This window comes from Aegilops tauschii, chromosome 1, assembly GCF_002575655.3.
Source record: "Aegilops tauschii subsp. strangulata cultivar AL8/78 chromosome 1, Aet v6.0, whole genome shotgun sequence".
NCBI lineage: Eukaryota > Viridiplantae > Streptophyta > Magnoliopsida > Poales > Poaceae > Aegilops > Aegilops tauschii.
The window spans coordinates 347,531,545-347,556,017 of record NC_053035.3 but is presented as its reverse complement, the minus strand read 5'-3'; the positions used below and the strand labels follow the sequence as shown (position 1 = coordinate 347,556,017).

At 44.3% G+C, this 24,473-nt stretch overlaps 1 protein-coding gene across 1 annotated transcript; it reads right to left on the bottom strand.

Annotated features, from left to right (window-relative positions):
- Positions 1–848: 848 nt before the first annotated feature.
- Positions 849–7,369, bottom strand: LOC109742523 (NAD-capped RNA hydrolase DXO1). Its single transcript, XM_020301616.4, has 13 exons — positions 6,813–7,369; positions 5,612–5,838; positions 5,465–5,530; positions 5,253–5,331; positions 4,577–4,656; positions 4,467–4,490; positions 4,097–4,218; positions 3,273–3,480; positions 3,138–3,191; positions 2,723–2,769; positions 1,945–2,029; positions 1,527–1,590; positions 849–1,395 (listed from the first exon to the last, which is right to left on the bottom strand). Exons 1-13 carry the CDS (start codon positions 7,180–7,182, stop codon positions 1,274–1,276), a joined length of 1,548 nt encoding a protein of 515 aa, XP_020157205.1. The 5' UTR covers positions 7,183–7,369; the 3' UTR covers positions 849–1,273.
- Positions 7,370–24,473: the final 17,104 nt, after the last annotated feature.

The window sequence follows — 24,473 nt, the reverse complement described above, 5'->3', positions numbered from 1 at the left end:
CTCCAGTAGAAGATGTAGATGCAAAAATAACTAACTTTTGTATCTTCGAGGCCTAAAAACCCCTCTCCAACAGGACATGTAGACGTAAAAAAAATTAAATCTCCGTGAGCTTTAACACCTCGCGGTGTAAATTTGCATCTCCACCTACAGAAGATGTAAAAAAGCTGGTCGCGTGCCAACCGCCGCCGTTCCTTTCCCTTCCGCGTGACCAGCCCCTACCCGCCCGACTCTGCTGCCGGCTAAATCCACACCAAATCGACGCTGCCGCCCCCCGCCACGACTTTGTTGAGAAAACAGATCAAGAACATGGAACAACCACATCTCATGGGTTTTGATGAGTTTCCCTTTAAACACTCATAAACCCTACTTTCGATCTAAAAATGAAAACGCAGTGCTCCAGGCCTCCGACCGATTCGTCGGCAAAAAAAACCATGAACCAACCATGCCGTATCAGATGTTCTCCATAATAAGCTAAAAAGAAACAAATATCCAATTCAGCTCCTGAGCTCATCAACACCCTCTAAACAATAAATTTTTGTGTTGGAAGATGCTTGAGTATGTTATGTCCATGCCAGTTTCCAGCTCATTCAGACAACTGAGTAGCTTTCATGAAAAAATAAAATCAAGTCCAAACAGTGCAAAATAGTAAACTTTTTCTCATATCTCAAATTTGTCTTCGTTGCCGAGAGCTCGTCAGATGTTTAAATGCTCTGAACTTTTGCACGTACATCACGAACTCAAGCATATTTCACCACAAGAAAAATGAAATTTTCTGAATTTCTTACTCTTTTTGGCGAATTTACTGTTCACTCCCGGGCTCATCTGAGCCCGGGAGCCAAAACGCCCTGTTCGAAAAGAAACTCTTAGCATATACCGCTAGTTTACATAACTCCAAGGGGTGTTCTTGACATGTTACGTCTCTAAAATTCAATATCATCATTGGTACAAAAGTTACACATCATTGGTGCCTTGAGCGATGAACTGTTACAGTGGCAGTGTAACTCTGCACTTCCCTAATTTATAACTTGGTATTACAGAAGAAATACAGTGTTCGATGGCTTCAAAACCTCTTTGGACAAAGAGCAAACCGTGACCGTACTGCCCCCAGTTACCGACCGACCATATAGCATGACGCCGTCAGTCTCTTATGCATCTGCATCAGCCCCTCGAACTATAGCTCAAACCATTCTAAGATGCAACGCTGCTATGTAAGGTCCGTCAAAACTGTCCGTTTAGCGAAACATCAGCGCCAAAGCTTTGCTTGGGAACAGATCTAGTTTGTTGCACCAGTGAGCTGTTCCACATGCAGAGTTATTGCATCGGGGCACGGAGATTGGGCTTTTAATAGTTCCAATCGATGGAACGGGTGTGCAAATTGCAGAACGTAGTCTTCATCTGCAAGAGATGGGGCAAACGATGTCACGCACATGAAGACAAGTACTCAGGATTATGAATGGCAACAAGTGCATATTTTTGAGAGAGGAAGGTGAAGATGCATCTAGTAAAAGTGGTGAAGGAATTCTCACTTTCTTTGACAGTGCCATACAGCCAGCATAAAACCTCGTCAGCAAAGGCCAAGCAGACACCACCCTGAATATTACAGTGGGAAGTGCAAGAAAGTAATTAAAAACCATATATTTGATTAAAATTAAGCTAGTCACATATGTTGAATAGCAAGTAATTTGGTACTCCTACAAAAGAGGGTAGTTATTAGTTATCCTACGCGTCAAAACAGAAAAAGGGAATGCGGCATCAGAGTAATGGTAAGTGTACACTCCTTTCCACTATTATTTAAGATTTGGTAAGACAAACCAGTTATTCGACTTTTTTATATATGTTATTATGCTCTTCTAAGTCCTAATATTATACTCACACACTCATGTTCTTCCTTACATATCAGACTCCACTGTTGTGAATAAACAACACGGAATTAATTTAGTATACCTGCCAGTAGTTCTTTGCTTTCACTTTTTGTGTGATATCTTTAGTTCTTAGTCTCTCAGTTCGTATAAGTACACCAGCATCATTCCTGCAAAGCCAGAAAGAGAGGAGTGTAACTTGATCAAGTTAAAACCAATTTTGAACATTACAGCCAATCCATCTACACATCGCAAACAACACTGAACAGAGTCAGATAGAAAAGGTAATTGTACTCCCCTTCCTAATTGTATCAACCATATAGCCAATGTTAGAGGATTGGAATTTGAATGTCTTTCTGGTTGAATGCCTCATTATTAAGCAAATACCACAGGTTATGTAGCATGCAGTGTGTTAAATGTGTAGAACAGAAGACCATACTGGGTGAGATATGTTCATACCACTAACAGTAAGCATAAAGGTTTGAACAAAATGCTTGAAAAGTGGTCAAACAAATTAAACTGAAGGAACTACGAACTCAAAAAAGTTATGTATCATTAGGCCTGTTTTAATAGATAATTTGATACATACTAAAGCTCTGATGCATGGTGCATTCAAATCGAGAGTATGGGGCTGAGAACCCAATGAAGAATTCAGATAAGCATCACAATTCGAAATATACACGAAATGGGTTTCCTTCTGTATCTAATTGACAGCAATAGTATAGGAATTACCCATACCATAATCCTTACATATGACAACCATAAAGACTCTTGAAAACCATCTCATGTTAAGGACTTAGGATTTATTCTCTGACAGGAAGCTTGAAGTACTAACAAAGAATGCCGTGATGATTGAATACTACCTGAATCCCACGACAACATACGACACGCCAGCAAGGAATGATTGAATCTGTAATATTTAGTAAAGTAAAAGTTAATGTTTCAAGCTATATAGAAGATATGACTTCTGAAGATAAAATACTATGAAGCTGAAGTTGTGATCGCAGAGGGAATCATAACAAGATCTCCATGTAAAGTTGTTAGCATATATCCACAGTCCCCGCATATAAGAAACAAGTCATCCTCAGAACTTAAGGGAGTCAATGAAAAATCTAAGAAACTTCATAAAAGGAACTGTTCTAAGATGATATGGAGCACAGTTTCAATATAGAATTTCACGCTGTGGAAGAGAACAGAATAAGAAGTTGCAAATGATAGCTACGATAAAAAAAATGGTGACATGCAATTAGCCACAAAAATAAGAGGACAAGAAATTACCCAAAACCTAAGTAACTTCTCTCTCTCAAATTTTTCCACCGTATGATACTCCAGCTGTTACAAAATTCAGAATGGTGACTAGATTGAATATATGTGGTATCAGAACACTCAAAGCTCATGGAAAAGAAGAAGGACCTCTCTGCTTGTTTTTAACTCCACATAGAACCGCCTACCATCGTCGGTTGAATCACAGCAGTCCATCTCAGCACCCATGACAATGCGATGCGCGCCCAATTTAGTCTTTATTACAGAACAATACTCTACATTTGCATCAATGCCGCTTCCGTCTTCATCAATGGAGTTCTCAGTGGCAAGATTTTCAAAAGAATAGCCCCAAAAGCATCTGAGGATCAAGCATAGGCACCAGGAAGAAAAGGTATCAAATTGATATTCACTAGAAATTCATCCGCTGTAGTGATGACAATTCCGAATATGATTACAAACATCAAGGCACCAGCTAATTTAACAGGCAAATGACAAGAATGACATGCGGCCCTTCACACATTTCCAAGCTTCCCAGAGATACTAACATTTTAGACAACTACTCCCTCCGTCCCATAATATAAGAGCGTGTTTGACACTACAGTAGTGTCAGAAACGTTCTTATATTATGGGACGGAGGGAGTATATTTTATTACATGATATAAGATCAGAAAAATGCCAAATTAAATCAGCGTAAACAACTCAAATTGGAAAGATTACCCTTGGGCTATCACAATTCCTATAAGAACTAATTACAAACTCAAAGCATCACCATATTCAGCAGACTAAATTCCGACTATTTTCTTTGTAACTCAATCTTCCTAATGCCAGAGAGAGAGAGAGAGAGAGCACCATGAAACATCAAACTTAACAAAATACCCCCTGCGTAGGTACGATTACCATAACACTATTTCCTTTGTAACTCTTCCTATTGTCAGCAAGAACGCCAGGGGGGAAGAAGGGGGGGGGGGGGTCACCTCCTGCGCTCAATCTCGCTCTGTGGTCTTTCAGGGAGCTTATGGACATCAAGGTATACAACACCGTTTCTTTTGTGCACACCCATCTTCCATGGATCTTTTAGATAAGCCGTGGCCAATATCTGACAATCACAAATAGTCACATAGACTCTGTCAGCATACAAGCATAGTAAAAGAAATTACACAAAAAACACTTTTATTACAGTGTCCTGCAAAATATATATGCATCTGTCATTCGATTAAACTAGATACAAAAAACATGGTAAGCTGTAAGGATAACTATCTGATTCTTGTACATGGACAAACATAAGTTGCAGCAATGGAAAAGAAAAAAATATGATTTAAATAGTCTGCACTGAGAGGACCATACCTTGTTAAGGTTGTTGCGATACGTCTGCAAGAGGAGCGTATACATGATCAGAAATTCCAAGCATAGCATACCAAAATAACAAATATGAAGTTGGCAATAATGCATTTTACCACAAAATGTATATTCTGAAGAGGTAGATTTGAATTTCTTATGCATGCAAGAAGATCGCCAAATCCTTGAGAACCCAAATCTGGCATTACACCACATTAACCATGAATGAATGCTCTCAGATAAAAACGAATTCAAGAGGAAGAAAAATTTCCAAATAATTGAATTATTATCTCCCTGGATCCTACTGTTCAAGAAATAAATTTCGGAATTAACTTCAATAATTTCATTCCTTTCCCATTGTGTATTGGAAACAGTTAGTCTGTTCATTCTTCAAGATTTATTTTCTTTCACATCCTTCCTTATATGCAAAAAAAATTATCCAATCTTACGAAAAACACAGATGCAATACCTCAGCTGAAATATAGTACAATAGCGCAAACTCACTATGAAGAATGTTTATCTATGTAGATGCCTTATAAGTGGTTCACTTAAGGTTTCAAGACCCACCTGCCATACAAAACAGTTGGCTCTACCATATAGAGTAAGGGAAAGGTCCCATGCTATCAAGATCTCCATACAAATGTGTGTACGTTATTATGCGACAACTGAAACAGAGTTTGTAGGGAACAATTTTCAGGTAATAACAATAACACAGATAATATATTCTACATTAATCGAGTTGATAGTATTAACTAGAATGTAGAAACAACAAACATAACTTCAGAAAGGAAGTACCTCTTTTCTCTATAAACGTTTCAAATCCTTTATTGAGATCTTCACCAGCATAGTCACAAATATTACGTTTGAAAAGCCTCTACAAAAAAGGATGTTTAGTACAACAGCCAACTTTTAGGGCAAACTTTCTTTAGAAAAAACGTGTATTCAGAAATCAAAGGTTCACACTCGATAGATAATGAAATTGATAATCAACAACTCTGAGATCTTACCAAGCTGCGATCATCAAAATATACATCCCCACCCTCAACACGGCTGTAGCATGCGATCTCACATGGCTGCATGAGGTAACAAAGGATAGCCCTTCAGAGAACAAATACATCAAACGAAAATCAAAAGAACATGGTACTGTTATGCACCTCCTGAAAAGCAACCGCTTTCCTAGATAAAGTTTCTTCACTCTTGTTAAGTTTCATTTCTGAAACAAAACCTTCAACGTTACGCCCATTTCCATATGAAAACCTCCCGCCGTGGCCAAAATTATTTCGTCCTCCTGGATGGCCTCCTGGCCTTGGAAGAAGAGGTGGGCCCCTGCCACCTCGTCCTCCTCGAGAAAAATTGTTGGTGTTCCGTATCGGGGGCAGCACTATAAAGAGAGGCACAAAATATAAGAGGGTGTTAATGCCTTATCTCCCAACCTAGATACACCGGACCTTTTCAAAGCACTAGCTACCAAGTCCCCAGAATATCGAGTATCCAGGCAAGGGAAACAATCCAGTCATCACATTCTCCGCCAAAAAGCATGGGCGTTATGTATCACTAATGGAGTATATATGGGTTGAGTGTGCGCAGATTTCAGTTAGATACACACAAAGCATGAGCATGATTTAGGCTAGATACGCACAAAGCTTGGAAATACAGTCTCATTTTCAGTGCTGATCATTATGTTCGATTTTTAAACCTTTATACCTATCGTAGTCTAGTGAGATGGTATTGTGGAAGAAACTGTGATCAAGTTTGTTTGGGAAACAGAATGAGATTAGATTCAGCCTTATTCGTAGTTGTAATTTACTGCAGAATTAAGTTCGAATTTTAGTTATTTACAGATTGCCGTTCTTTAGTATACTTGTCTAGTTTCAACCCAAAAAGGACATGAAGATAGTCGAATGTATCTTTCCAACTCACGGCGACCCAGTTATATATATGGTTTCATGGTTCGTTCTTCTACTCTCTTCAGTACTTCTGCTTAATGCCTTTGTAACTCAAAGTCTCTCTGACCCTACAAGTTCAAGCAAGAACCAGTAGATGCTAGCAGAGAATTTAATCCAACATTATGCTCTACTTAGCCTGACATACACCGCTGAAAGTTGGAACAACGATTCAAACACAAGTCTGCAGCAAGAAGAGTTCATCTCGTGTACTGGAGCGAGAGGGTTAATTCTGCCACAGACCAAACGCTCACTGCAGCTCCCAGAGCCCCACGAGCAACAGAACCAGCCAATCACACAGAAACTGGATAGGGTTATGTAGCAATCTCCTAAGAAATTCTGCTCACTAAATACTGAGGAGACAACGTGGCCCAGAAGAAACTAGCGGCTGATTCAGTAACGAGAGGCGGACCTGGAACTAGGTAGTTGCTACGCGCGGGGGTCTTGACGTACTCCTCGTTGTCGGAGCCGAACAAATCTCTCGCCTCCTCCTCCTCGTCCCCGTACCCGGCGGCGGGCCTGACGGGCACGACGTCGAACGAGTCGTACTCGCCGCCGTCCCCGTCGTCGGCGCCGTCCTCGTCCCCGCCGCCGGCGGCGGGGCTGCTGCTGCGGCCGCTGGAGGCGGCGCTGGAGGAGGAGGAGGAGGCGGCGGCGGAGGACGAGGAGGATGAGGAGGGGGAGGAGGAGCCGGAGGAGGCGCCGCCTCCGCCCTCGGCCTCGGCCTCGGCGCCGTCGTATTCCTCGCCGAAGACGTCGACGTCCTGCTCCGCGAAGTCCATGGACGGACGGGCGGGCCGGCGAGGGTTCGGGGTCGGGGGTCAGTGGGGGACCGCCGAGACGAAAGGTTCTCTTCTTCTGTTCTGGTCGGGGGGGAGGGTTTGTAGTGGGAATCGACACGGCAGAGCTGGAGACGGTAGGACGCACAGGAATAGGGTTCACCAGACCGACTTGGGGCCGGAACAGTGTAGCAGGAATCGAACACACCACTGGCCAAAGCCATGTTTCTTTCTTTTTGAGAAAGTCTCATGTAAAAACCTATGAAAACCTGAAAACATAAATGTGGACCGTCAGATCCGGATCAGCGGCTTCTTCACTCTTCAGCTGGAGGAACCCCGATCCGAGCCTTAGGGCATCTATAACCGGACTTGGCAAATCCTACCTTTCAAATGCCCGCGGACACGACCGGGCGCATCCGCGTACACTGACCGGGCACGCCTCATATTTCCTTCTCCACATACAGCTCTCTCATATTCATCCCCTAAATCCATATATAGCTACGTACTACGTTCTATATTACCCAAATTTCATCGTTGTCAGAGATGGCATGAGTCGCCAGCACCGGAGCCTGGGCCATCTACGCCGTCTCCATCTGTTGCCGACGGTGACGCCTGGCCTCTGCAGCCGACTCCGAGCGGATGGACTTCAGGATGGTGTGCTGCTCCGGCCACACGCCCACGTCCTCCTCCATCGTCGGTGCCTCCTCCTCCCCCACATCTAGCAGCGGCGCCTTCTCCGTCGGCTCCTGCTCCTCCTCCTCTTCCTCGTCTGCCGGCTCCTGCTCCTGCTCCTCCTCCTCCTCCTCCTCTTCCTCCTTCGCCGGCTCCTGCGCCTCCTCCGCCGGCACCTCCTCCTCCACCTCCTTGAATCCTCCTCCGGTTCCAGAGGTAGCCCTGCTTCCCTACGGATCCGAGCCTGTTCAAGGAGGAAGAGACGGTGCTTGATCGTGTAGTATCGGCGTCGTGGGGCATGGCTAACGGGCTCGAGTGGCGGCGGAGGGAGGGAAGAGGTGGATGTGCTAGGGCTGGGGACGCCGGCCGGCTTAAATAGCCGGCTACGGCCTCGGGCGAGGAGCCGGAGCGGCGCCACGCGACGTTCACACCGCGGCAACGATCGAGGCGTCGGACCGTCGGGTTTCCCGACGAGTCCGTGTGGGGCCATGCTGTCAGGGCGACGTGGCGGGCGTGCCCGGGCGCCCCCATATCCGCCCTATATTTGGGCTGGATATGGGGGGTGCCGATCAGCCCAGGCGTTTGAGGGTCGTTTGAGGGGCCCGTCTGGGTCAAAAAATCGTGACCGGACAGTGACCGGGCGGCCCGCCCGGGCGTATGAGGTGGGTTTGAGAGGTCCGGCTGTAGATGCTCTTATGCGTGTAAATAGTAGGGTAGGTTTCTTCAGCACCGCCGGAACGGCGGTGGTTGTCGGGGTTATGATCCTAAAAATGAGTACTATGGGTACGAATAAGGGGCAGAGACTAGCTACGGCGTAGGTGTGACACACGGTGTTTAACGAGTTCAGGCCCCTCTCAGCGGAGGTAAAAGCCCTACGTCTCGTGCCCTGAGGCTTACTTTGATTCGATGGGTATGGTTACAGAGATTGAACATTGCATGGCTATGGAGAGGGGTGCGGCTTATACAGTGCGCTGCAGCCCCATGTCTCCCACGCCGCCGAGGCAATTAATGACATTGAATGAGTCAGTTACTAGTGTAATGAGCCTCTACTACATCAGTTACAGGTAACGGTAGTCTTAACTCTAGTTAGTGGATGACTTAGGATTCCTCGACCGTTGCAGCTCCCATGACGTTCTCATGCCTTCTATGCCCGAGTGGTGGTCCATCAGCCGAGTGAAGTGTGGTCGTCCGAGTGTCGTCGAGCTGTCCGAGTGGACTTCCTGATGTATGCATCCGAATGTTGGCATGGTCCAGGGACCTACCTATGATGGTGATGGGCCCCATGTGGGTCTCAAATGATGGGTCCTTGACCCTACCTGTAATAGGTGACCACATCATTAGCCCCCGAATCGGTTGAGATTTCGTAGGACGAACAAACCGATCCTTCGGTTGAGTCCGAGTGCTGCGGGGGCACTCGAAATATGTTTCTGAATCGTGACTTGTTGTTCCTTGGAAGAAATCACAACGGATTCCGGACTGCGGGTTTACCCAGATGATCGGGGGCTGTTGATCGTCGAGAAAAAACCCGGTGGCATTCGTTTGGTCCCTCGGAGGAGGCAGACTTGGGGCCTGAGTGTGGGCATGCCATCGCAACCCAAGTGGCGACGCCGTCGCGTGGTGTGACTCTTCGGAGAGACGCCACTCATTATCCCAGGGGAACGCCAGCGCATGCCTTCTGCGGGTCCAGGTTTACGAGTCATGCACCTTGCACTACAAAAAAAAGACACATCCATGACATTTTGGGCCGAACAATTTTTTTTGTCATGCTTATGACACTTCTATGACGATAATTGTGACAAAACCCGGTATCATCGTAAATGTGGTGGGCTCCTACTTCTATGACAAAAAATCATGACAGAAAATGGGCTTTTCGTCCTGGGCGGGTCGGAGACGACCTGCATGACATTCTTTGGGCCGTCCATGACGGAAAAAATCGTGGTAGAAGCGAGGGTGAGGAAAATTTTGGGGAGTTCCCAGTTATGGTTGGTGGTCGGGCCGAGCGATGCACGGAGGTTTGCGCGTTTCTCTCGTACACGTACGCGCGTGTGTGCGAGGCGTTGCGCTCTAACTGGACCCGAGCGAGGCGTTGGGCTCTAAGTGAACCCGAGCGATTGCACTAGCTACGTTACTGAACCCCGATCAATCCCTTGCTGTTAACTAAACCCGAGTGATTCCTTCGCTACTGCTGATAACTAAAGCCGATCGAAGCTGCCTCTTGATGAACAGTTCCCGGTGGGGGTTGGATGAACAGTTCCCGGTGAGGGTTGGATGAACAGGATCCCGTAGTAGTAGAGGTCATTGCCGCTGGATGTACGGGACCCCGACCGAGGAGGTGGGGGTGGATGAATAGTAGCCGGTGGAGGGACCCCGTGGAGGGTTGGTTGAACAGGACCCCGTGGAGGCTGGATGAACAGGACCCCATGGATGAACAGTAGCTGGTGGAAGCTGGAGGAAGTCGGCGGTGGATGAACAGTAGTAGGTGGAGGCTGGAGGAAGTCGACGGTGGATGAACAGTAGCCCGTGGAGTCCTGTTTTGCGGTACGCCACACCCCTCCCGATGAACAGGACCCCGTTTTGACCGTAGGCGCCCCAACACAAGTTCGTTTCCTCCGCTTTGTGGTACGCCACACCCCTCCCGATCAACAGCACCCTGTTTCGACCGTAGGCACTCGAACAGAAGTCTGTTTCCTCCGTTTTGCAGTACGCCAGACTCTTCCCGATGAACAGGACCCCGTATCGACCGTACGCGGTCGAACAGAAGGCCGTTTCCTCCGTTCTGCGGTACGCCAGACCTCGTTTCGGCTGTTCCGTCCAAGCCTGTTGGCTCCTGATGAACACGCGCGCTGTTTATTCCGTTCCGACCCAGCCAGTTGGCTGCCGATGAACAGGACTGAAAGGACCACGATGTCGCCTAGAGGGGGGTGAATAGGTGTTTTAAAATCTTTTACGGATTTGGCTATATCCTAATGCGGAAATTAACTAAGCGGATACTTTTCAAGCACAAATCCTAAATATACTAGGCTCACTAAGTGCACCAACAACTTAGCATAAACAAGATGAGAACAATAAGGATATGAGTAAGCACAAGTTAGTTACACAAACTTACTCAATGTATATCATGAGATATGGAAATGAATAATACACACACCCACAAGTAGGCAATACAAGCTTACACAAATTGTATCACAATATATGGAATTGAATGATACAAGCAAACTCAAGTAAGCACTACAAGCTTACACAAGATATGTTACAAGATATGGAAATGAATGTTACAAGCTAGCAATTCACACTAAACACAAGATAGAACAATAGTAGGAAGTATGAATTGCGGACTATAAAGTGTTGGCCTAAATAATCTCTACGATATGGTAACCAACACAATATAATAAGGACAACAAGAATAGTGAATCCACGGTTAAGTGACCAAGGTAAACCACAAGTCAGGAGTTAGGGTTAGGGATAACCGAAGTCACGGAGACAATGATGTATCCCGATGTTCACTTCCTTGGAGGGAAGCTAGTCACCGTTAGAGAGGTGGATGTTACCACGAAGGCACACCAACGCCACGAAGGCTCAACCTATTCTCCTTGAGATATCACCATGAAGGCGATTCCCAACCACTAGTGGTAGACCTTGAGGTGGCCTCCAAACCTTCACAAACTTTCCGGGGGACAAATCACAAGTTGATTCCTCACCGGAGCACTCCTACTGCCTAGGAGTCTCCAACCTCCAAGAGTAACAAGATCAAGGGGGAAATGCTCAAGACTTGCTCAAATCACGAATTCCTTTGGTCAAGAGAAGGAGAGGGAGTGGATCTTCACTTGAGTGGAATCTCTCTCAAGAACTCTCACAAATCTCTGCGGGATCTAAGATTTGAGGTAGGAGAAAGGAGAGGGAGTTTTTCTTCAAGTGTGGATCAAGATAGTTGTGTTGCTCAACCCCTCCACGAAGTAGTGAAGGGGTATTTATAGTGTGGCCCCAAATGTGGCCGTTGGGGAGGAATTCTGCTCAGGAAAGTGTCGGACGTCCGGTGGCAAAACAGGCACCGGACGTCCGGTGGAACACTGGACGTCTGACGGCTGTAGCACGCCGTCAGACGAATGTAGCAGGATATTTGCGAAATAGGTTTGTTGGACATCCGACACTTGCCGGACGTCCGGGCACCGGACGTCCGATAAGTACCGGAAATCCGTCTGTTTGCTTCTGGATTGGCGCACCGGATTTCCGGACGTTACCGGACGTCCGGCTAAAGTAACAGCATGAACCCCAAAACTAAAACATGCATAACTTTCACATCCGGACTCCGATTTTGATGATCTTGGACTCATTTTGAAGCTATGGAAAAGCTCCAGGTCCTCACATAGAGAACCACCCAAGATAAACCAAAATGGAGGGTGCAAGGTATGGAAATGTTAGATCATATATTTTGGGAAACTATTTGGCTTTGGCTTTTCTTTGGTATATAGGATATGAGTGGAATTGTGTATAGAAGATGTTGACTTGAGCAAATCCATCACAAACCCCTTTGATACCCTCTTAATAGTGCGGGATCCCTATAACTGAAGAATCATAAAAGAGCTACACTACATAGCTATCGAGAATCCATTCTTGAGTGTATATGTTTCTTTGGTGGTCATCACTCCACAACACTAACGTCAAAGGAACTAATACCTTTGACACGAGCCGTTCACTTGAGCTTGATGTTGATGTTTCTTCTTGGCTCAAGATGAAGGCAAGACATTGATGAAGTCTTCAAGTCTCTCCCCCATATACAATGTGGGAAGCTTTGCTTTGTATTCATCTTCACTTGTCCATCATGTGATCATCCACAAGCTTCAAGCATGTAATCCTTTGGGATGGTCATCTTGAACTTGCCCTTGTCAACCATGATCACCAACACTTGATGTCGTCCTCTTATAGACACTTGAAATATCTTTCTCGATGCGAGCCCATGAGAATCACCTAACCCTCAAAAACATAGTGTCGGTTCAATATCCGGCGTATCTCGTAGTAGGGGTCCTAAGGTAGGCGTCTTGGAGCGATGGTAACATAGACACAGGGTTTTACCCAGCTTCGGGCTCTCTTGATGAGATAATACCCTACATGCTGCTTTTGATTGTATTCATATGGGTGTAGTATAGAGTACATGGATCTACCACGAGATTGTAGTAATGAATATGAGATTGTCTATTGACTAGCCTGTCCTCGGTTTATATAAGACACCGGAGGCCTAGGGTTTAGGAGAGTCCTTGTCTTGGGCGCCAAGTCTTGTGGAGTCTTCCTTGTATGCGGCAGGGGTTGTCCGAACTGGCCCATGAGTATGCGGCCACGGGGTCCTCTGCCCAATCCAACTGATCGGGAGACGACGTGGTGAATACCCCCTAATCCAGGACACTATCAGTAGCCCCCTGAACCGGTCTTCAAGTTGGGGACGCTCCTCGATTCTTCCGAACTGTTCTTCATCTTCGGTCGTCGGTCTTGAAAACTAGTTCAACAAACCTTTCCATCTTCGATCTTGAGGATCGCCAAAGTGAATCTGAAGAGTTTACATGTCGGGTATCCAAGGAGCCCCTTTAAGGTTCCGGCCTTTATCAATTCCTTGCTATTTTTATGCCACACCTCGGGTTTGAAGTTGTTCCTGGGTGGCAGTGTCCTCTTGCGTCCGAGCTCCAACGCCGGACTGCATTCGAGGTATCTTTTGCAGCCGAGCACCAACGTCGGACTGTATCCGAGCTCCAACGCCGGACTGAATCCAAACCCCAACGCCGAAGAGTATCCGAGCTCCAACGCCGGACTATATCCGAGGTGTCATAGATCACCTTGGCTCAAAAAGGTCGAGGGAGTTTAGCCGAGCTTAATGCCAGAAATGCCTTCTACGGAGCCAACCACTGGCGTCCGAGCTTTATGCCGGACTGCTTCCGGGGTGTCTATTGTAGTCGAGCACCAACGCCGGACTGTATCCGAGGCAGCGCACCACCTTGACCATGGGCTGATTTTTATGAATTTAATTTCGAATTGTGCAATGTAATCTCTGCTGAGATGTATAGCCAGTAGCCCTCAAGGTGCGTGTTGGCCTAATATCTGGGATGCACCTGAAGGAAAAAAATCAAACCGCTGACCCTAGTAGCCCCCGAGACTCGGGTCGATTCATAAAATCAGCCTGAGGATCAATTCCCAGCTCGGCAGCATACTTAGGAATAGAAACGCGGTGTGCAAAGTCCTCGAGACTCAGGTTGGGTGCGGCCGACCAACCTGAGGATAATAATCTCCTCGAAAACTATATTGCACTTTAAATTTTCTGCATTGGATTGTCAATGTAGTAGCCCCCGAGACACTGGTCGGGTGGCAACACCAGGTCAGGGATCGATGTACCCCTTTAATTTTTGTAAATAATAAGCACAAAGCCCAGTAGCCCCCGAGCCTTAATGTGGGCATGGGTGACCGAATTAAGGATCCATATCCAAAGTAAAATCACAAATTATGTGTAATGATTCTATGTATCCAAATACTTTACATCATCAATGCTCGGATCCACATTGTACAAAACTTTGTTGACCGACCATCGGCTTCCACCTCCTTGGCCAGTAGCCGAGGAGTGTTTGTCCTACTTTATAAAGCCTTTACAAGGGCAAAGATTTACGACAAACAAGGCAATCCGGCCATACTGTTTTATAAACAAAGGTACGCAGAGAGATATGTTGTATTACTGTTTAATGTGAGAAACATCTTCCAAAGAAAATAGTCCCGCTGTCGGTTCCTTTCTTTGGGTTGTCATGCCAACCATGATCATGAAACCTCACCTCCGATTAATGCAGGAGAAAAATATTGAGGAGTTAGTTCGGGGAAAGTTCCCAAATTCTATGTTTATTTTGACTCCGTTGCGACCGTTTATCAGTTGAAAGTGGCTCATTGTCGGCTTCTACCCCTTTGTAGATACTACGCAGGGTGTTTCCACAATAACAAGACAACCATTGGCCGATGTCTCGGTGCCCGAAGGCGGTTGTGTTAGCGGAAACGAGGCAATTAGATATGCGGGCTTTATAACTTTCACTTAGTCATAGGAGCTTAAAGTTGGGAGGCCAATTACTAGCCCCGGGTTAGTGTTCGGCGACAGCCTAGGTCAAGCCATAAACACTTCGGCCAATGTTATGAACGGCCCATCATTTAACATAGTCATCGGATCGCTGACCAGTTTACGCTTGTTGTGACAGTCAGTTTTCGGCTTTCTCCACTGAGGTGCTTAACCATGCGAGCTGGAAGCACAATCGCAGTGGTTCTCCTTTTGCACACCTAGCCGAACAAAGCGGAACGTAGGCGGCAAGCACGGGAGCTGGCAACCCAACTTTTGACCGAAGACACAATTTGAAACCAATGCATATATAGCAATATCCGAGAATGTTTTTGCCGAATCTCTAAAGGTGTCCGGCGTTGCACTGCAAGACTTATGCTGAAAACACACAAATAGTTTAAAAATGCCATAAGCTTGGAAAACCAAAAAACGTCAGTAAAAACTTGACGTCCGAACAAGATCAAGTGTTCGGTGCCAATCCAAAAATTGGTCTTGCAAAAATAAAGTGTTTATGTCGTGCTTTAATATGACACATCCTATCTCAAGACTTCAAGCGGGTCAGCCTACGGCTTCAACCTCCTATCCCTAAGGTGGGGTACTTCTCGTTAGGCCAATTTAGCAAACTAAACTCTAGCGGCTTTGAGAGAGAAATTAGGCTCCCCGGCTATTGACCACACACTCGCGTCGAAAAAGGAGTGATAGAAAAAGACTTTGCAACAACTAGGAAGAAATCATTTATTATAAAACGGCTCATATAAATTTAAGAGCCCCCAAGTGACTTGGGTAAAAGAATTTTTATGTATAATGATCGTATGTACCGAAGTACTTGTATCATATCTGTGTTCACCCGAACTTTAAACGCGTCTTAACCGACTGTCGGCTTCTCCCTCTTCGGTCAAGGACCGAAAAGTGTTATGTACTCCACTTGTCGAGAATATCAACGGTGTTTCCGATAACCAGGCAATCAGGCCATAAGGCTGTAATAGACAAAGCGCGCTCAGGGAACTTATGCTATATTACTGACAAAGTGTAAGAAGCATCTTCGAAGAAAATAGCACCCCCACCGATACCTTTCTTCGGTGCTCATTGTTACTATGAGACTTGTGCAATAGATTTTTTGTACTCATGAGTTCCGTTGTGTGCCGACCATAATTGAAAACAATAAGAGCGCTAACTTTCGGCTTCACCCAGTCTGAGGTCCGGCTCGGATGACCCGATCGTGACAATCGCAGAGGTGCTCCCTTTACGCCCTAGCCGAACAATCGGGAACGTAGGGGTAAACACAGGAGCGAGGCAACCCAGCTTGCAAATCGCTTAAGTCAACATGGTGCATATTGTGGCGTAATACATGAACAAGGAACGAAGTCGTACAAGTGTAATCATTTGCAAGATGAAAGGCTTCATAAAATAAGCCCCCAAGTAAACGGGGTATTTGAATTTGTGTGCCACAAACAAAGTTATGACAAGGAAGTTTTTCATAAACAACTTTTTGTCAAAAAAGTATAGTGCTTGGTCGAGCCGAACAAAATTTAAAACTTTGAGCACGAAAGCGACTTAGCTGGTTAATGTGTTCGGCATTGATGACGCGGTCCGAGCTTGATGCGGGACAAGGTCCCAGCCCCCGAGCCGGTCCCAAGGTGGCGGAGCGAATAGCTCGGCACTCTGAAGTGGCGACGTAGCACGGCCAATGTGGCGAGGTGGAACCCCCAGTCCGACCGAGGCGATGAAGCAGGCCGGCAGTGTGACGCCGAAGTCCCCGACGTGGGTTAATGAAGTGATGACGAAGCCCCCCGTCCATCCGAGGTGACGTGGTATGTCCGTATGCCGAGATGACAACACTGCCCGACCCGGATCATTTACCTGTGCACAAAAAATAGTGCAAACCGGAGATAATAGTAATAATAATAAATTAAAAAGAAAAAATTTAGTTGCATAATTAATAATTTATGCAAAGTGAGTAATAAAAGAAATATGGCCCGTGTGCCGAACACTCGATGAGGTAGAGCTCTCTCAACGATGCCGAAGTCCCCGAGGCAACTGAACACTTTGGTATGGCAATTCAACCAACAAGGTGATCACGAGAGCCAATTTATGCCGATTGGGACGACAACGATGGCTTGCCGAAGTGACCGCGTGACGCAGTCGAAGTCAATAACCATGTGGTTGCGTCGAGCCGAACTCTCTTCGGCCTTGATGGGGGTCGTCGCGCCAGGTAATGCGCGGTGTAAGTCAATTGCCTGTACAGATAGAATAGTGCAAGGCCAGAGATGATAATATATATGTTTTTTATATAAAAAATATCATCTACTTAATTAACTTAAGTAAAGTAGATAATAATAATAATAATAATAATAATAATAATAATAATAATAAATGGCCTGAACGCCGAGGTCGTCTCGATAGAATGGCCGCGGACATGTTGACACAAGGACGCGCGCTGAGGCGACGCCGCAACTTGATCGATGCAGGCAGGACGACGACGTCGGCCCACAGGGTTGACCGCGTGATGCAGTCGAAGTTGATTACCTGCACACATAGAATAATGCAAGCAAGTAATAATAATAATTGAGAAAAAATGCATAATTAATTTGTGTGAAGTGAATAAGTTTGGTAAATATGGCCTAAGCGCTGAGGCTAGCTTGACGGCGCGATGGCGTCATGGCACGGCGATGCCGACGAAGGTCGGCCTGCCCAGGCGACAGCGAGAGGCTGGCCGAACCGAGGCCAGGTATAAACGTCGGTGGAATTTCTCTGCCAAAATAATGCAGTACACACCAACAAAAAAATTTCTAGGTATAATAATGATAAATGAATAATTTGGAAAAATAAAACCTGTTCGCGGCGGTGATGACCATAGCAGACCGTAGTAAATGGATAGCAAACAGACGAGCTGATGGCGCTGCAAAACTGATGATGGTGCACGGGCCAGTTCGAGGGAGAACGTCCAATAGGGTTGCGACCACGAGGCTGTCTGCAGCGGTCGAGCTGCGGAGTATCCGGACTGGGTGCATGGAGTAGGTCAGCTTGCGACAAAGTAGACCACGCGCATGATACTGATGATCCATCGGCTTCACATCCATAGACGCATCAGTTTATGCGAAGTAGTCATACGCTGATTGCCTGTGCTTGTCAAACATAGAAGTCCGAGGAAGAAAAAAAACTGCAGTGCAAATGCTTGTAGCAACCCACATAAAGAATCCATGAAAATTAATCTAATCTGGATAGTCGTAGAGGCACTAATACCAACCGGACAACTTTAAAACTTAAATCAAAAACTGTAGTAGCAAGTACTAGACGTACTAGTCTACGCTTGCCCTTTTGCAAATAATTAATAGGGAGTAGTACTTAGCTCATCTCCTCGGGTGGAGGGGGTTCACTTTTAGGTGAGTCGTAGTACAGATTGGCCACAAGACTTGCCCTGGGACTTCGAGCTAGTACCCGCGGTGGCGGCTTATCTCCATGGAGCTCGGATGCAAAGGATCGTTGTCCGTAGTGGATTTGTCTTTGGCTCTACAATTGAGCATGTGCGAGGTCAGAGACCAGTTTGACAATCAATCAAACGCCGCCGCCTATCGACCAGGAGACTGCAGTAGAGCATCAAACGCCGCGTAGGGGCGCATCGTTGGTCGCAGATTTTACAGACCTTGATCTTGACCTAATCTGCTGATGAAGCTTGCAAACCAACGATAATTCTCACAAAAACTAATTGTACAAAACAGATGTGATTAGAAAGATATCACCTGATCATCCCATCGACCCGTGATGATCACCCAGCAGGCTCTCAATGGAAGCACCAATGTCGGTTCAATATCCGGCGTATCTCGTAGTAGGGTCCTAAGCTAGGCGTCTTGGAGCGATGGTAACATAGACACGGGGTTTTACCCAGCTTCGGGCTCTCTTGATGAGATAATACCCTACATGCTGCTTTTGATTGTATTCATATGGGTGTAGTACAGAGTACATGTATCTACCACGAGATTGTAGTAATGAATATGAGATTGTCTATTGACTAGCCTGGCCTCAGTTTATATAAGACACCGGAGGCCTAGGGTTTAGGAGAGTCCTTGTCTTGGGCGCCAAGTCTTGTGGAGTCTTCCTTGTATGCGGCAGGGGTTGTCCGAACTGGCCCATGAGTATGCGGCCACGGGGTCCTCGGGCCAATCCAACTGATCAGGAGATGACGTGGTGAGTACCCCCTAATCCAGGACACCGTCACATAGACAACACATAGTATGGGTTAGTACACAGAGTGCAATTGATAATTTCTTATCATACCACAAGATCCTATGTGGTGCATCATTTGCACTCGTGTGTTGACCATTTAGAGTTTGATATTTGAGCTTCATCTTGGTCAACCTATATCTCTACTCCATGTTTAATCTTGACGTCTTGAAGGGTATATTGAATTCTTCACTTGAATAGCTTGCTTGAATACTTGATCAATCATGACTCAACACATGAGTCCATTATGATCATATCTTTGAGCCACTCCTAGAATTCATCATTCAAATCATCCTTTTAAGATCTTGATCCATTATGGCTCAAACCATAGCTCTAAGCATGGCAACCCTTAAGATACTCCAATGAACTTCATTTTGATCATCTCAATGTAATTGTTGCTTCAAAGGAGTTGTCTTCCATTATTCTTCAATCATATTCCAATGGGACTAACCTTCAAATGTATATCTCAATGCAAATATTAGTCCATAAGGATTGTCATTAATTACCAAAACCACACATGGGGACTACATGTACTTTCAATCTCCCCCATTTTGGTAATTGATGACAATCTCAACAAGAGGCTTTATATAATGAATTTTTTACACGAGCACGCAATTTTTTCGAGGATAAATTGTATACTTGCGGTGATTTTGATAACATTAATTATCACAAAGAAACTTGATGTTTATCAAAACCAGTTGTACTAACATCAAAACACTACACAAGCTTTTGATGTTAGTAAGACCGCAATATATAGAGCAAGCTCCCCCACAATATATGCATGTGTGAATGAACTTTGAATTTCATTGCATATATTGGTTGATATAAACTAGTTGGAGTTTTCTCTATATATTCATTCATGCAACAAGCATGTATAACTAGGGTGGATATGCATGAACGACAACAAGAACTTTAAAATATATTTATCTTAAACCCTCTAAACTTCTCCCCCATTGGCAACAAATGCCAAAATGGAAGACAAAACATCTAGAAGACCAATATAGTATGGGTTCCTCCTTGATGTGTGCATATCACAAAATGTGAGTGAACGCAAATGCACATATACAATAATGAACAATTTGAGGAGCTCAGAATCTATAGAATGCAACCAGATATGAAGATATGAAAACAAGCATTAGACATTTGAGGAAAACAGTCAAAACACATGAGTGCGCAAGATTATATGCCAAACATACAAGCACTCACGGCACAACCTCTTACCGAAGCCACCATAAGAATAAGAGGAAACAAACAAAGTGGCCGGCAAGGAATAAATGATATCAAGGAAAGATATGAACTTTCTCATGTATAAAATTTTTTGAGTGTCCAATCATAATCATGATATGTATCCACAAAGAAACTTTGCATACACAAAATAGACGCAATTGATAAGAACATGATATACACAAGTGAATCCATTATTATACAACTGAAACCTAGTCATAATAGCAAGGCACATGGCACAAATTGATCTCATTTGCCTAACACAAAGTGAAGCAAGCAATCAAAGGATCCGACGAGCCAAAAGGATAAAAGAATATTATGATTTGGGCAAAGGAGTGTTCTAAGGAAAATAGAGAAGCTCCCCATGATTTGTGCACTATTTAGAATTTTTGTATTTGGATGCAAGTGCACAAAATAGGATCATCACTCCCCCAAAATCAATAGGAACACAAAACAATTGCAAGCAGGCATAGATAAGAAAAGAAGCCTAGCATTTGCAACAAACATATGGTTGAGCAACATGTAAATGAGGCAACCTAAGAATAGGCACAACCAAAATGATGTGTGTGAGTCATGTCAAAGCACTTGAGAAGACTAATATAAGGATGAGAATTAAGCATCAACATAGTCTTGAGTAAATGAGATACAAGGTGCAAGACATGTCCTTCCCACACAACGAAGTTAAGAAGGTCACACACACATCAAGCAAATGGGTTCACAAGCTCACTAATAGCAAATTAAAAAATCAAAGCTTGTGACAACCCATGATGAAGATAGGAAATAATAGGCTTGTCAAGACAAGCATGAGGACAACAATCTTCACCAAACATGAGTGCACTAAGATGCAAAGAGGTAAGACATGCACTCATACAACAAATGCTTCCATGGAGCCACCAAACAGATATAAAAAGTGAATGAAATGGTGGACATGAAAGAATAGGGATATCAACTAGAGATGCAACTTCTCTCACGTGTATAAGATTCCAGGTAGATGATATCCACAAAGAAGGATGTACACATATAATAGTTACAAAAGGAAAGAATAAGATATCCAAACGGGAGTCATAAAATATACCAATGAGATCTTTGCTTGAAAGCATAGCGCGTGGCTTAATATAATCTTATTGTATATTAATGAACTCCAAACACACAACTATCAAAGACATCACAACTAGCAACAAGAGATCATTGTTGGGATGCTTTGAGAAAGGAAACAAGTATCACAGGAACGAGTCAAGAAATTCATGCCATGATGCAACCTACACAAGGTTGACCCCATTTCTATATATATGCATGAAGTAAATACTTGTTACCGAGATAGCATTGGTATGAAGTCGTAGATCAATAAAATGTCCAAGCTTGGCTCTAATTTCCTCATAGTGCCACCACCTTCATGAATAAGCCAAGCAACCAATGCTTCTCAAATGTACCTAAAACATTTTAAGTACAATATGGTCCCCAAACTTATTGGGTCCGAAGTAGTTATCATAACTACAACACATAGGGTAAAACCACTTAAATATGTGCATATTGATATGAATTTGAATTTCATGCACATCTTAGCTATTAAGAATTTGATGGATTTACCATATATATATTGGATCAAATAAGGCAAAAAAGGCATGTGAATTTACACATAGTAAATATGCATGCACAAGCCTACCAAAATCCAAGGAGATACAAATTGGACAAATGAACACATAACCGTTAATACTTCCAATAACATCACTAGTCATTCATGTTGTCCAAAATGAATCAAAGTGACAAATCAACATATGATAGCACACAAAGTTCAACATATGAATGAGCATATAAGATATGCATTGCACACATACTCATAGGAATATCTCACTCAAGTAGATATAGAACACTATAAACAATGAGATAACAAACTCTCATATAGAGCAATAAGATGAATTCAAACAAAATGGTATTTTGGGTTATCATTCGGTGTAGAAACCAAATAAGTACATGATCATCTATACTAACACAAGCATAACATGAGAGTTTAGAAATAAACACAATGCTTGGATAGCATAATATTAACATTCCAACTAGATAGATCATCATGCAAAGCAATAATTGGAATAGCTTTAATCAAACGATTTTCCAAATATGATTTTAAAGATAACCTTGGGCAAAACCGCACAAGAATGCCATACATAAACAAGGCATTGCATGCCACGGAGATATAAGATAATCTCAAATATAAATTCTAAGTGGCATCCCTCAATTGTTCATATTAACAAGGATTGTGATATGCACAAAGCATATCACTCCCCTATAATATGACGATCCATGTATTATGCACAAGAAGAAAATGAAACCCAACTAAGGATAATTAATGGATGAGAATTTGAGTTTCAAATGAGCTTTACATACCACATAGTAACTAGATAATATTGCACTACCAATACTAGGTGCTTGATACGTCTCCGTCGTATCTATAATTTTTGATTGTTCCATGCCAATATTATTCAACTTTCATATACTTTTTGGCAACTTTTTATACTATTTTTGGGACTAACATATTGATCCAGTGCCCAGTGCCAGTTCCTGTTTCGCAGAATATCCATATCAAATGGGATAAAAACGGACGAAGCTTATTTTTGGAATATTTGGAAAATTCTGGAAGAAAAATCCACGCGAGACGGTGCCCGAGGTGGCCACGAGGCAGGGGGCGCCCCTGCCCCCCTGGGCGCGCCCCTGACCCTCGTGGGCCACCCGTAAGGTGGTTGATGCCCTTATTCGGCCGCAAGAAAGCTAATTGTTGGTAAAAAATCATGGCGAAGGTTTCAGTCCAATCGGAGTTACAGATCTCCATATATACAAGAAAAGGTGAAAGGGCAGCAGAGGAGAGCGCAGAAACAGAGAGAGACAGAGAGACAGATCCAATCTCGGAGGGGCTCTCGCCCCTCCCACGCCATGGAGGCCAAGGACCAGAGGGGAAACCCTTCTACCATCTAGGGAGGAGGTCAAGGAAGAAGAAGGCGAAGGCCCCCCCTCTCCCCTTCTCTTCCGGTGGCGCCGGAACACCGCCGTGGCCATCATCATCACCGCAATCTTCACCAACAAATTCACCGCCATCATCACCAACTCTTCCCCCCTCTATGCAGCGGTGTAACCTCTCTCTTACCCGCTGTAATCTCTACTTAAACATGGTGCTCAACGCTATATATTATTTCCCAATAATGTATAGCTATCCTATGATGTTTGAGTAGATCCGTTTTGTCCTATGGGCTATTTGATGATCAAGATTGGTTGGAGTTGCATGTTTTATTATTGGTGCTGTCCTATGGTGCTCTCCGTGTCGCGCAAGCATGAGGGATTCCCGCTGTAGGGTTTGCAATATGTTCATGATTTGCTTATGGTGGGTGGCGTGAGTGACAGAAGCACAGACCCGAGTAAGTAGGTTGTTTGCGTATGGGATAAAGGGGACTTGATACTTTAATGCTATGGTTGGGTTTTACCTTAATGATCTTTAGTAGTTGCGGATGCTTGCTAGAGTTCCAATCATAAGTGCATATGATCCAAGTAGAGAAAGTATGTTAGCTTATGCCTCTCCCTCAAATAAAATTGCAATAATGATTACCGGTCTAGTTATCGATTGCCTAGGCAAAAATAACTTTCTCGTAACAAAAAGCTCTTTACTAATTTAGTTGTGTCTTTATATAAATAGCCCCTAGCTTTTATTTACTCGCTCTTTACTTTCTTGCAAACCTATCCAACAACACCTACAAAGTACTTCTAGTTTCATACTTGTTTCCGGTAAAGCGAACGTCAAGCGTGCGTAGAGTTGTATCGGTGGTCGATAGAACTTGAGGGAATATTTGTTCTACCTTTAGCTCCTCGTTGGGTTCGACACTCTTACTTATCGAAAGAGGCTACAATTGATCCCCTATACTTGTGGGTTATCAGTGGTATCCCACATATATACACATTTAAGGTTTGTGATATGCGTAAAACATAGCACTCCCCCATAAATGTGATGATCCATTAATATCTCAAAAGAGCCAAGGAAGATTCGACTAATGAAGCAATAAAGGCTCAAAACCACACACACAAATATATGAAGTGCATTGCGACCTACACATGCTAGATAACA

Bases quoted from the DNA above. Each gene is read 5' to 3' on its own strand.
- LOC109742523 (XM_020301616.4), bottom strand. From the start codon at position 7,182: ATGGACTTCGCGGAGCAGGACGTCGACGTCTTCGGCGAGGAATACGAC. The intron at 2,030-2,722 runs GTAGTATTCAAT...CTGGCTTTGCAG, and splicing joins TATGTTGTCGTGGGATTCAG to GAATGATGCTGGTGTACTTA. The intron at 1,396-1,526 runs GTGAGAATTCCT...CATCTCTTGCAG, and splicing joins GTATGGCACTGTCAAAGAAA to ATGAAGACTACGTTCTGCAA.